This window comes from Zootoca vivipara, chromosome 1 (genome assembly GCF_963506605.1).
Source record: "Zootoca vivipara chromosome 1, rZooViv1.1, whole genome shotgun sequence".
NCBI classification, from domain to species: Eukaryota; Metazoa; Chordata; class Lepidosauria; order Squamata; family Lacertidae; genus Zootoca; species Zootoca vivipara.
In genome coordinates, this window is record NC_083276.1 from 30,989,833 (window position 1) to 31,002,939 (window position 13,107).

General features: G+C 42.1%; 1 protein-coding gene across 2 annotated transcripts in view; it reads left to right on the plus strand.

Moving 5' to 3' along the window:
* ENTPD5 (ectonucleoside triphosphate diphosphohydrolase 5 (inactive)) overlaps positions 1-13,107 on the plus strand; it is a 21,891-nt gene continuing 8,784 nt past the window's right edge. Inside the window, exons 1-9 of one of the 2 annotated variants that reach the window (XM_035108748.2) lie at positions 1-74; positions 6,443-6,720; positions 7,945-8,024; positions 8,551-8,694; positions 9,670-9,745; positions 10,543-10,578; positions 10,768-10,856; positions 11,835-11,914; positions 12,263-12,324. In XM_035108748.2, the coding sequence (XP_034964639.1) occupies positions 6,504-6,720; positions 7,945-8,024; positions 8,551-8,694; positions 9,670-9,745; positions 10,543-10,578; positions 10,768-10,856; positions 11,835-11,914; positions 12,263-12,324 (784 nt within the window). In that variant the 5' untranslated portion in view covers positions 1-74; positions 6,443-6,503. The other variant, XM_035108738.2, reaches the window with a different exon arrangement.

The window sequence follows — 13,107 nt, forward strand, 5'->3', positions numbered from 1 at the left end:
GACGTCACGCGCGGTGTGTTGACGTGACACGCGGCACCGGCGAGATGTGGAAGGTTGAGGGCTCTGACAAGGCGGTGAGTGGAGAGGTCTGGACGGGGCAGTGCGTGGAAGTTCTTTCTCGCGCGCGGGCCGAGCCCTGGCGAGTTCCCCCTGCCCTGACCTTCCCGACGTGCAGCCTTGGCTCTAGTCTCTCCTGCTTCGGCAGCATTTGCCCTGTCGATACTCCGGCGGAGTTTCGAGCAGTGCACTCGAATGCGTGCACACCCGACACGCGTCTTTCGGTAGGAATCCGGAGCTTCTCGACTCGGAGAGACCATGCCTCCCGTTTCAATGTGTTGCATACAAACAAGCGAAAGCCACTTTGCCCGTTTAGAGCAACCACGAGGAAATACGTAGTTGTTTGCAGCATCAGTTGAACGTGTAATTTCACTACTTACAAAATTGGTTTGCTCAATGGGTTACGTCTTGGAAAGAGTGTTGCTTTTATTCTCCAGTTCTAGTTATGCCAGTGCCTCCTGAAATCGAGGTGTAGTATTCTAGGGGTGCTGTGATAAAGCGCATTTCAAGCAGTCGCATCATCTACTGCTGCACTGTGGCAGTGCCCGCTCCGATCAGCACAGTGTGACATAAGATGATGAGTCAAAAATAGCTCTTTGTTTTCCCCTGTTCATGAATTGACTTTGTGCCTCCTCCCCACCCTCCACCCCATCTTTCTTTTGCAATGAACATTCATCTTGGTAAATTATTTTCTAATTCAGCAATGATTTTTATTGAAGCTTTTGCCCTACTGAAATATGCCCCTTGAACTTTACTGGGGCAAGGGGGGGGGGGGAACCAACCAAGGCATATTTTCTTGTTTGCCTTAGATAAATGATAGATAGAAGGTGGCTGGCTTGAACTTTAACATGTAACTCCTGCTTGCTTAATAGCTGAGCATTTTTAGTTGCACTTGCAAATAAAGCCGAGAAATAGGTGAGTGAAGATGTATTGGAGCTGCTTTGCTAGTTATATTGCTTTGTGGGATTGGAAGAAACTGCCTAAATTTCAGGTCTTGGGTTGAATATATAGTTGTCATGATTGCCATCAAATAAAAACTAAGAGATGCAATATTATGTTTCTTTGCATATACTGTACTGTAATGTAATTAATGTGCATGGTGCTTTACAGATACAAGATAACTGGTCCTATCCATTCCTGAGGGGGCTTACATTCTAAGCAATTGACCACAGGTGACCACAGATAAGATGGAGGGAAATACAGGCAGGAGTAAGCAGGGGAAGACTATGTATCTATTTCAGTTACACATTCTTTGGGTTTGTGGTAACTGGGAATGGGGATTAAACAATTGTGCTAAAGGCTTTATGGAAAAGATGGGTTTTGAGGAGGGCTTTGAAAGAAGTAAGAAAGGTAGTATAACAAAGGTACACTGTTTAAGTGCAGCTGGATTCATTGTTCCCAGATTTCTAAGGAATCCAACTCAGCCTAATTGCTTTCTAACCATTGTTGCTCAGCCCTGAACCATTTGTACGGATTATACTAAGATTTCAACATCACATGTTCCAAATTTATTATGAAATCCACTGTGGCTTGACAGCTAAGAACATAAAGTACATGAAACTTATATGTGATTTGCTCATCAATTGGACTATTGTTTATCAGTGAAGGGGTACTAGCCTAGTATGATGGCAAGTAATGAATGAGCTACAATTTCATATCATTCAATATTGCTTCATATATTACATACCGTATTTTTGCATGTATAAGACGTCCCCTACTTTTAGGGACCCCAAATTTAGAAAATTGGCATATGCACTATCCTTGTATAAGATGCCCCCAGATTTTTAACCTTATTTTAAAGTAAAAAAACCTAGTCATACACAGAAAAGTATGGTAATTATCGTGCCTTCCTTCGAAGTGCACAGAGTGGCACTTCACAGGGTAGTTGCAAGAATAAATTAGGTGTTTGGTGGATAGGTGGAACCATAATCAATTATGTCACAGTGGCTTGTGAAATCAGTTCAGCAAAGAGTGTTGAGCCCAAGTTCAACTATTGATCATTATAATGGCTATGCAGATATTTTAATCTAGGCCTTCCTAGTCTTAGTTCAGCATTGTGTTGACTACACCATACTTGCTCTGTGGTATCATATAGTACAGGAGCTTCTCCCTTAGATTTTTGCAGTGAGAGATTTTTACAGACATTCTTCTTCTTCTTTGGTGATCACTCGTAGCCAATCCATCCTAAATATCTTTGCAAAAGCTTACGAAAAACTTGGCCTATCACTCAGCATCCCAAAAACCAAAGTGCTGCACCAACAAGTACAAAATAACCCCTCTGCAGCGCCACAAATCCAACTCAGTGGTGTAACATTTTACAGACAGTCCTGTACATGTCTATTGAGAAGTAAGCTGTATTGAGTTCAATGGGACTTACTCCCAGGTAAGTGAATACAGGATAGGATTGCAGGCTTAGATATTCACTGGAGGGAAGTAAACATCTCAGTAAATGTGCTTAGGATTCCTCTGTATGCCAAAGTCTATGCTTATTAGCAGGCTCAGTGGTTGGTAACTTGGTAAGAAAACTTGAACTGTGAGTTCTAAATCCAGTCTTGGTTACAACATGAATGAGACCTAAGCTTCTATCAAGACTTGCTTAACATAATAGCTGAATCTGACTACTTTAGTTATTATGCCTTTAACAAGGAAGAAAATGCAATTAGAGCAGCTGGGTATTTATTAGAAAATACCTGTATCCAAGTTTCTAATAAATACTGGCCAGCACGATTTTGCATTTTTATTTCCTTTTTGGGCTTGTTCTGCTGGTGCAGAACAAGTTTATTCACTATTATGCCTCCAGTTCTATGATAACAATCTATGTCTTTATTTCAATCAAACTGGAGTGTGACAACATCCCAAGCTTTATATTTGAATAGGGAAACTACTCGTGGTGCAAAATAACAGTTCACTCAATGGATGTTAATGGATATTCTCTCAAAAATGGTGTTGGTTATTGGTAAAGTTGAATAAAGGATTTCACTTGTTTGCTACTGCATTTAAAACTTTGTTGTAATTTGATTTGGACAATCAATCTGCTCCTTTGTTGTTGAAGTTGCTGAAGCTGTCTTTTTAATATAAATTCTGGGTTCATGTGGCTTGGGATGTTCATTGTAAAATGAAAGTTTAGGTTTCAGATTGTTAGACCAATTTTTTTGCCATTTTGTTATGGCAAAGTATAACCTAGAATGATATTCTTATGCTGTATGTGGAGAAGAGTTTTCAACAAACTTGTCCCTAGCCCTAATCTTATGTTAAGAGGGCAACTTTATTATGGGATTTCTCTCCAGGAATACTTTCTCCTGCTCTTGGAACAAAACATACTGATCTGAATCTAGATGGACAAAGGTACTGAGGGAGAGAAGTTTAAAGATAATAATAATAATAATTTATTTATACCCCGCCCATCTGGCCGGGTTCCCCCAGCCACTCTGGGCGGCTTCCAACAAAACATTAAAATACAGAAATCCATCAAACATTAAAAGCTTCCCTAAACAGGGCTGCCTTAAGATGCCTTCTAAAGGTCTGGTAATTGTTGTTCTTTTTGACCTCTGGTGGGAGGGCATTCCACAGGCTGGGCGCCACTACCGAGAAGGCCCTCTGCCTGGTTCCCTGTAACTTAGCTTCTCGTAGCGAGGGAACTGCCAGAAGGCCCTCTGCACTGGACCTCAGTGTCCGGGCAGAACGATGGGGGAGGAGACGCTCCTTCAGGTATAATGGACCGAGGCCGTTTAGGGCTTTAAAGGTCAGCACCAACACTTTGAATTGTGTTCGGAAACGTACTGGGAGCCAATGTAGGTCTTTCAGGACTGGTGTTATGTGGTCTCGGCAGCCGCTCCCAGTCACCAGTCTAGCTGCCGCATTCTGGGTTAGCTGTAGTTTCCGGGTCACCTTCAAAGGTAGCCCCACGTAGAGCGCATTGCAGTAGTCCAAGCGAGAGATAACTAGAGCATGCACCACTCTGGCGAGACAGTCCACGGGCAGATAGGGTCTCAGCCTGCGTACCAGATGGAGCTGATAAACAGCTGCCCTGGACACAGAATTGACCTGCGCCTCCATGGACAGCTGTGAGTCCAAAATGACTCCCAGGCTGCGCACCTAGTCCTTCAGGGGCACAGTTACCCCATTCAGGACCAGGGAGTCCTCCACACCTGCCCGCCTCCTGTCCCCCACAAACAGTACTTCTGTCTTGTCGGGATTCAGTCTCAATCTGTTAGTCGCCATCCATCCTCCAACCGTCTCCAAGCACTCACACAGGACCTTCACCGCCTTCACTGGTTCTGATTTGAAAGAGAGGTAGAGCTGGGTATCATCCGCATACTGATGGACACCCAGCCCAAACCCCCTGATGATCTCTCCCAGCGGCTGCATGTAGATGTTAAAAAGCATGGGGGAGGGGACAGAACCCTGAGGCACCCCACAAGTGAGAGCCCAGGGGTCTGAACACTCATCCCCCACCACCACTCTCTGAACACGGCCCAGGAGGAAGGAGCGGAACCACTGTATGACAGTGCCCCCAGCTCCCAAACCCTCTAGACGGTCCAGAAGGATGTTATGGTCGATGGTGTCAAAAGCTGCTGAGAGATCCAGCAGGACTAGGAAACAGCTCTCACCTTTGTCCCTAGCCCGCCGGAGATCATCGACCAGTGCGACCAAGGTAGTTTCAGTCCCATGATGAGGCCTGAACACTGACTGGAAGGGATCCAAATGGTCCGCTTCTTCCAGGCGTAAAGATTCATTTTAGGTTTTGTAACTAGTCATAAAGTTGAGGGATCAAACTGTGAGAGTGGAGCTATGGAATGATAAGGAAATAAAACAAAAGGCAGAGGGCAAATGAGGTTTATGAGCGGGAGGGGTAGCACATTGAAACGGGCATAAGGGTAGAAGCAGGAGAAGGTAACAAGTCCAGTGATAATGGATTCAGATGCCAAGTTCGAACCACATGTCGGTGGACAGATATAATTAGTAGACTAGGTGTGCAAATAGTGAGGTGATGTATTATGCTGAAAAGCTGATGCATAAAGTAGTTTGAAACTTTTTAGAAATAAGAGTGTGTCACAGCTAAGTATTGACAAAATCAACCAAGAGTCTTGTGGCACCTTAACAACTAACACATTTACTTTGACATAATTTTCTGTGGACCAGAGTCCACGTCATCAGATGCTCTGTAAGGACTTGCATTTTCCCTGAACTTCTTTTTGGCAAGTTTTGCATAGGCTCTAAAACTCAACACTCTGCTCAAATAGGTAAAAGGCAATTGGCTACATTAGGTTGACTTTTTAAATTTTTAGTTTGAAAGTCTCTGTGTGATGCATTGCATTCCTCTTCTTCTTCTTCTTCCTCCCCCCTTTCCCAAATAAACTTTATTTCTGTTCTTTGACATTTTGTTTCATGAGCTGAAAATAGTATTCCTCTGGAATTTCTCATTAAATACTTCCATATGTTAGACTGCACGGTTATTAAGCCAACTCATGTATTTCAAAATTACCTCATAGAGTTCTGTGGTGTCCTCTAAGCTTTGGAAAAGTAAAACTAAAGATCATTTCCCCTAGAATATGGCTGGATCACTCTCTCTAGGATTTACCCCCTCTTCTCCCCATTGCTGGATAATCTGGGAGATTTAGTATGACTGGTAGCACCTATCAGAATTCATTTTTGGGGAAAGCCTTATATGTTATCTGCTTTCTGGGTTCTTGTGAGGTTGTTTTGTGCTACCGGTATAATCAGACACAGCATTGGTTGGGAACATTAGTCTAAAAACAATTTGCATCTGATTTGAAAGTAAATGTTAATACACAAAACAAAATATATATACTGAAAGATAAATTTGAGTACAAGAAAACTGCAACTAATTCTAATCCCCCCCCCATTCTGCCTCTCTAATAATAGTACATAACTGTAGTGGAATGGTGTATTTTACCCTCCCTGATCTTTAAGCCACTCCCATCAGGAGAAGATGAGATTCCCATTGTCTGTCTTTTTGAATGACATTTGTGTTCTTTGTCTGCCCAAGCCTGCTAGTGTTTTAGTGAGGACACAGAAGTCTTGGCCTGAAAACAGCTTAGCTGAATTGAATAGATTCATGTCAATGGCTTAATTTGGCATTTGGCAGAGTTTCAACATTATCTTGAAGCTGTTCAACCAGATACTCTTGTGAGGGGGGAGGAGCATAGCTTGCATTTTTATGAAATTGTCTGGAATATTAGAATGCATCTTGAACTGTTCCGTAGACTCAAAAGATGCAGCCCCTAATGGTGAGAATCAGATTCTTGAAGTGCATTTATAGCACGAGGTGTGGCTGGGGTGGTTTATTAGGATGTTGAAAGTCTCCTGTGTGTAAGAGGTTTGGTGTAACTAATTATGCTATTGGTTAATAACTCTGCTGCAGGAACTTCTACAACTCTGCAAATCCTGATTTGTACAGCAGCTGTCCAAGGCTCCCAAACACAATGGTACTTTCCTGGGCTGCAGTCATTGCTATGTTTGCGCTTTCCTCCATTTACTGCCTAGTTTCTCACCACAGCCCAGAGCTGTGGTTTCAAGACCTCTTCCCTTCTAAAGTGTGCCCTGCAAACACCAGCATGGACACGTTATATGGCATCATGTTTGATGCAGGAAGCACAGGGACACGGATTCACATTTACACCTTTGTTCAGAGAAGCCCAGGTAAGATAACATGAGAAGGTTCTAAGCCTGTGCCGTGGGGACCTTAGATTGTGAATATATTGTATGCTTTTGCTAATTCTGATACCAATTATCTTATTCATCCTCTAAAAGTTGGAGAACTAGCTTGAGCACTTCTGTGACCAGCCATTGAAACTTAATTCTGAGCTCTGGAGTTTCTTAATGTTTCATAATCCTTTATTCTCAGAGCTTCTGTCTTGTTTTCTTTAACCTTTGATCAGTTTGTACATGTTTGCTTCTCTTCCTAGATAAAGTTCATTGTGGTTCAGTTGTACTGCCTAGTCATGCTTCTTTTGAGAGGGTATTCAATTTAAAGTGGCTTTATCACAGAAAACAGCAGGGGATTTTGGTCTGAAATGTTGTGTGTAACAGAGTGAGTTTCAGAAAGGTGGGAACTTGATAGTGGTATGAGACTTATATTAACTTCTACAGTGAATTGTTAAGAGATTATCAGAAAACTGTCAAACAGAACAAATATGTTTTCTAAAAGTTACTCTAGGCAGGGAGGGGAAGATGTTTTGTAACTTAGAAGGTGGCCTCGTTTCAATAAATGGATGAGTGGGGGGAGGGAATTGGGAAGAATCACCTTAGGACATGGGTAGGCAAATTAAAGCCCGGAGGCCAGACCCTGCCCAATCGCCTTCTAAATTCAGCCCGCAGATGGTCCGGGAATCAGCATGTTTTTACATGAGTAGAATGTGTGCTTTTATTTAAAATGCATCTCTGGGTTATTTGTGGGGCATGGGAATTCATTCATTTCCCCCCCAAAAAAATATAGTTGGCCCCCCCACAAGGTCTGAGGAACAGTGGACCGGCCCCCTGCTGAAAAAGTTTGCTGACCCCCCTGCCTTAGGACATGCTAGATAAATTTTTCAGCTCCTTATTTTGATTGCTTGGCCTTATCCAGATCAGCTTTCTTTGTCACGTTTCATCTAATTTTGTGCTCACTTGTTGCCCCAGTAATTCTTTTTACATCTGGATTTGCAGGGCTCAGAATTTCCTTTCCCAAAAGTATAATGAATTTGTCATTTTGGCTGCATTTTGAAAACCAAAGTCACAGTGGCCCATACTAGAATATTTTCTGTGTGAAAGAAATAATGATGTGTTAGACTGATGTCCTGTGAAATCAGTAAATTCCTTTTGAGAGATATGCACATGTTTGAGAAGATCAACTATTATAAAAGTTGTTTGGCTTGATTTTTGCAGAAAAACCTGCAGAGTTAGAAGGCGAAATCTTTGAATCAGTCAAGCCAGGACTCTCCGCCTATGCTGATCAGCCTGGAAAAGTAAGAAATTCTAATGGCTTTTTGTGACTATTTGGCTCTCTTCCTCCCCACTCATTCTAAATTCAGTTTTTATAACATGAAGAATAAAAAGAAAGCTTAATGGGAAGATGAGGAGGACGAAGAGGCAGGTGAGAAGTAGATGTTTTACTGTACATCAGTAGACATGGCACTTGATACAGTTTAAGAATAGGGAGGACAGGAGCTTACAATCTAGGATAACAGAAGAGGATAACAGAAGCAGGGCCAGCTCTAGGGGTAGTCTGGGTGGCGCAGGGCGCCAGGGCGCCGGCCCGGTAGGGGGGCGTCGCACGGTGCGCTGCGCCCGCCCAGCAGCCACGGCAAGAAATGGAGCGGGGCGGGGGCACCGGAGCAATCTCCGCATCACGGCCCTCAACAGAAGGAGCAAGAGGAACTTGGGGGGTGGAAGGGACAAATGTGAGTAAATGCAGTTGCATGTACTTGCAATTTAGTTATAATTGAGAGTGAACTTACCAACATTTGTGTCTTGATTTATCTCCAACTTTAGGGAGCAGAAACAGTCAGACAATTGTTGGACATGGCTAAAGAAGCTGTACCGCCCAGTCACTGGAGTAAGACCCCGGTTGTCCTGAAAGCCACAGCTGGTCTGAGGCTGTTAGCAGAGCACAAAGCCCAAGCTTTACTCTCTGAGGTAACTTTAGGTTGTGTTTCAAGGGGTTGGCTCATTGTGCAAAAGTTGGGGGCATACGTAACAAGCACTTTTCAGTGCTTGCCTATGTGCGTTTTTGCCTTGTTTTTTTAAAAAATACTATACCAGTCTTGTGAGAGGCACTTGTAGATTCAACATCTGCTGTCACTATGTTTCTTTTTTCCCCTTCTAAATATATATCTTTATTATTTAAAAATTATAAAACAAACAAATTACATACAAACACATATTATACTTACAAACATAAATTATATATTCCTATAACAAATGATACACAACAAACAATGAACATAAAACCTATTATTCTGTCACTTTCAAACTTACATTCTATTATCTAAATTTTAAAATGACTTCCAATTAAACTTGCTGTATTTTGTCTATTATTTAGATGTTTTCACACAGTTTTATATACATATTACTTTTTCCCTCTCTTATTCATATATATTTAAACATTTGTAATATAGATTTGTAATATACAAGGTTCAGTCTAGCTCTGCCATAGGGGTTTCTTTTATGTTATTGTTTCTCAAATATTCCTTAACTGCTGTCACTATATAAAAAAAAAATTCCTTCAGTAGCACCTTAAAGACCAACTAAGTTTATATTTTGGTATGAGCTTTCGTGTGCATGCACACTTCTTCAGATACCTGATACCTGGTATCTGAAGAAGTGTGCATGCACATGAAAGCTCATACCAAAATATAAACTTAGTTGGTCTTTAAGGTGCTACTGAAGGAATTTTTATTATTATTATTATTTTGCTTCGACTCAGACCAACACGGCTACCTACCTGCTGTCACTATGTTTCAATAAAACCCTGTTTTATACCTGAAGGCTGGGTGAAAGCGTTCGACTTGTGCTCACCTTGATTTACCTTCCACTGCTTTTTGTACGGGGGGGAATGTTATGACATCCATTCACCCACACATAACCTAGGTTTTTTTTTCATTTCCACAGGTCAGGGTGGTCTTTGAGGAGTCACCATTTCTAGTTCCTGATAACAGTGTTAGCATCATGGATGGATCTTATGAAGGTGGGTCCCGGGAGGCAGAAAATGGGAAGGAATGGAGGTGAGTTCAGGGACAAAGAAAAGGGAGGGGACCAAGTAAGGGAGAATAACCATGGAAGCAAGAGGGAGAGGAATCTTCCCAACGCTGAATGAAAGGTAAAATATTGCTGGAGGGCTGCATTGGCTCTTGAGCCTGAGGCTTCCTACCCCTAATCTGACCAACAATGACAGCTGGAGTGGAGGTTTCTTGTTTCATCACAAGCATGGTTTGTCAGTCAGCCTACATTTACCAAATGATCTTCAACTCACTTTCCATATCTTTGTGATGAACATTGAATTATTGTTTGTTACTTATTGGGAAGTACAGGCAAAACAGCACAGTCCCTGCCTGCACATTTGCAAGCCAAAATATTTTCTGAGATGGGAAACAGTGATCAGTGCAAAGCTATCCTACCATACTTATTGCGTGCTAAACTCAGCCTGGATCCCTCTCAGTCCACATGTTCAACATGCCAAACTGGTCAAGTGAATTGTCCCCTAAGCAGACAAGCCAGTTAAGCATGTCCACTAAGAGTAAAGATTTTTTGTGGGTTAGAGGTGAAGTCAAATATATTTTAAGAGAGGAATTGTGGAAGGTCTCAAATGGAAAACAGTGAAGGTTGATGGGGGTGGAGACTAGAACATACTCTAAACCTAGGGAAGGATTGGAAGAGATTCTGCTTGAACAGTGGTAGAGGTGGAAACCTAGCAGCCGTGGATATCTTTCTGGATTGCATTTGGGTCTCAAGATAGATTTCAGTTACTTTCCTTCCTTTTTGCAGGTATACTAGCCTGGATCACCGTGAACTTTTTGACAGGTAATTACTGCTATGTGATTTCAGTTTTGAGGCTTGGATAGAGTCTGTTCTGTAAAAACTGAGTAGGCAGTTGGATATTTATAGTGCACATTTTCAGTACTGAAATCCATTCAGGGCTGCTATAATAGATAACATGGTAACTCTCTGGGCATGTGGGTAGTCTTTGAACTTCTTAAATGTTCCCTGCAGGGCAGTTGTATGGCCGGAACCAGCAGACGGTGGGGACCCTGGATCTGGGAGGAGCCTCAACCCAGATCACATTCCTGCCACAGCGGGAGGTGAGGAATCTCTTGAGGTTGCCAAAATGTTGGATAATTTGGTGCAGGTGTCCCATTTATTTCATGTTTTATTTCATATAGATCTAGGCTGCTTTAATCTGGCAGGGGCAACCCAGTCAGATGGGTGGGGTACAAATAATAAATTATTATTATTATTAAATTATTATAATAATATTCATTAGGTTGTTAGGCTTCTTTGTAAAAGTGTTTTAAATACCAGAAATAATGTGAAATGGTATGTATTTGATAATGTTGCTTTTCAAGCTGTGACTGCCAAAATGTTGCAGCTTGTTCTTTAAAGTAGTGCCTGTATCTTATTATCATACATATATTCTGACCAGGGAACCTGGGTGGCGCTGTGGTCTGAACCACTGAGCCTCTTGGGATTGCCAATCGGAAGGTTGGCAGTTTGAATCCTCACGACGGGGTGAGCTCCCATTGCTCTGTCCCAGCTTCTAACCTAGCAGTTCGAAAGCACACCATTGCAAGTAGATAAATAGATACCACTGCAGCGGGAAGGTAGACAGTATTTCCATGTGCTCTGGCACTCATCAGTGTGTCCCATTGCACCAGTAGTGGTTTAGTTATGCTGGCCACATGACCTGGAAAAGCTGTCTGTGGACAAATGCTGACTCCCTCGGTCTGAAGCAAGATGAACACCACACCCCATAGTCGCCTTTGACTGGACTTAACCGTCCAGGGGTCCTTTACCTTTTTTCCTTATTGTGACCTTTCCAGCATCATCAGTTTATGACTGTGACTACATTCATTATCAACCTTCATGGAAGATTTTCTTCCTTACTACAATAGAGCAGTTGTTTCCTGAACATTAATAGCTTAAGTTTATCAAAATTCCCTTGTCTCTTCAAGACTTATGTGAATGTTATATGCTGTACAAATGTTCCACAAATGTATCTTGAAATTTATCTTGAAATTTAAAAGTCACTGAACAATCCTTTTTCATTATCCTAATTTTAGGAAACCCTAGAGCAAACACCAATAGATTTCCTTACCTCATTCGAAATGTTCAACAGCACTTTCAAGCTCTACACACACAGGTGAGTGAGGCGGTTCTATGCAAATGACTATTTTTTAAGGACACTGTTAGATATTTGTCAGATGTGATATTGCCTTAATAATTTGTATTGCTTATTCTGGTCAGTATCTCTTGCTAGTTATCACAACCCCACATGTGTGTCTTTATTCTCATTATAATAAACAGGTAGTTTGTGGATTACTGTAAAAAACCACATGCTAACATTTCATACCTGGGCTTAGCAAGGAGGAGGCTGTTTTAGCAGAGTATTGATCTTATATCCTAGTTCATAAAATTGCCTAGTCTTGTAAGTGGGATAGGGTGAACTCCGGCTTTAACCAAGTGCTGTTTGGCCTTCTTCATTTTACAGCTATTTAGGGTTTGGTCTGAAGGCTGCACGGCTTGCTACATTGGGAGCCCTGGAAATGGAAGGTACAGTCAGACAGAATAGTTTTGTGTTTGTGTGTGTGAACAGACTTGTGTGTGTGGGGGGGGGGGTGTTCATCCAACTGAGTGGGTTCATCCAGTCCCAGGAATTTGTCCTATTCAGAATTCTAATGGGAAATAGTTCTAGATCAGCTTCTGACAAGGCTGACTGTCTCTTTATCCCCTTCCTGGTGTGCATTTTCCTTTTAATGAGATTCTGCTGTCACTGAGACAGGTAACATGGCACTCTGTAGGGTTATACAAGCCAGCTCAAACAGAACCTAGGCTGTGAAGCAACAACATGAAAGATAAACTCAAAGAGGAGCCAAATTGTGGAAAGCAATTGTAGCTGCCCTTTGTGGTAGATAACTGCTTATTGAAACCAAGCCTTTGGGTAGAGGTGAGTTTGGGTTGTGATTATAAATAAATAAATAAATAAATAAGCACCACGATTACGAGCTACATTCTAAACAGTCGATATATTACTTCAGCTCTTTTAAACGGTTCAGCAACTCAGCTTCCTGTTTTCCTGGAATGTGAAAAAATTCGGGTTCAGGGGATGCTCTTCCTACTTGAGAACCTTCTAAGTATCGTCTCCTCCTTTTGATTAGCCTAGGACAGGCTTCCTCAAACTCGGCCCTCCAGATGTTTTGAGACTACAGTTCCCATCATCCCTGACCACTGGTCCTTCTAGCTAAAGACCATGGGAATCTGGAGGGCCGAGTTTGAGGAAGCCTGGCCTAGGAGTCCACTAACATTTTAATATCAAGACCCTTTGGGTAGTACATA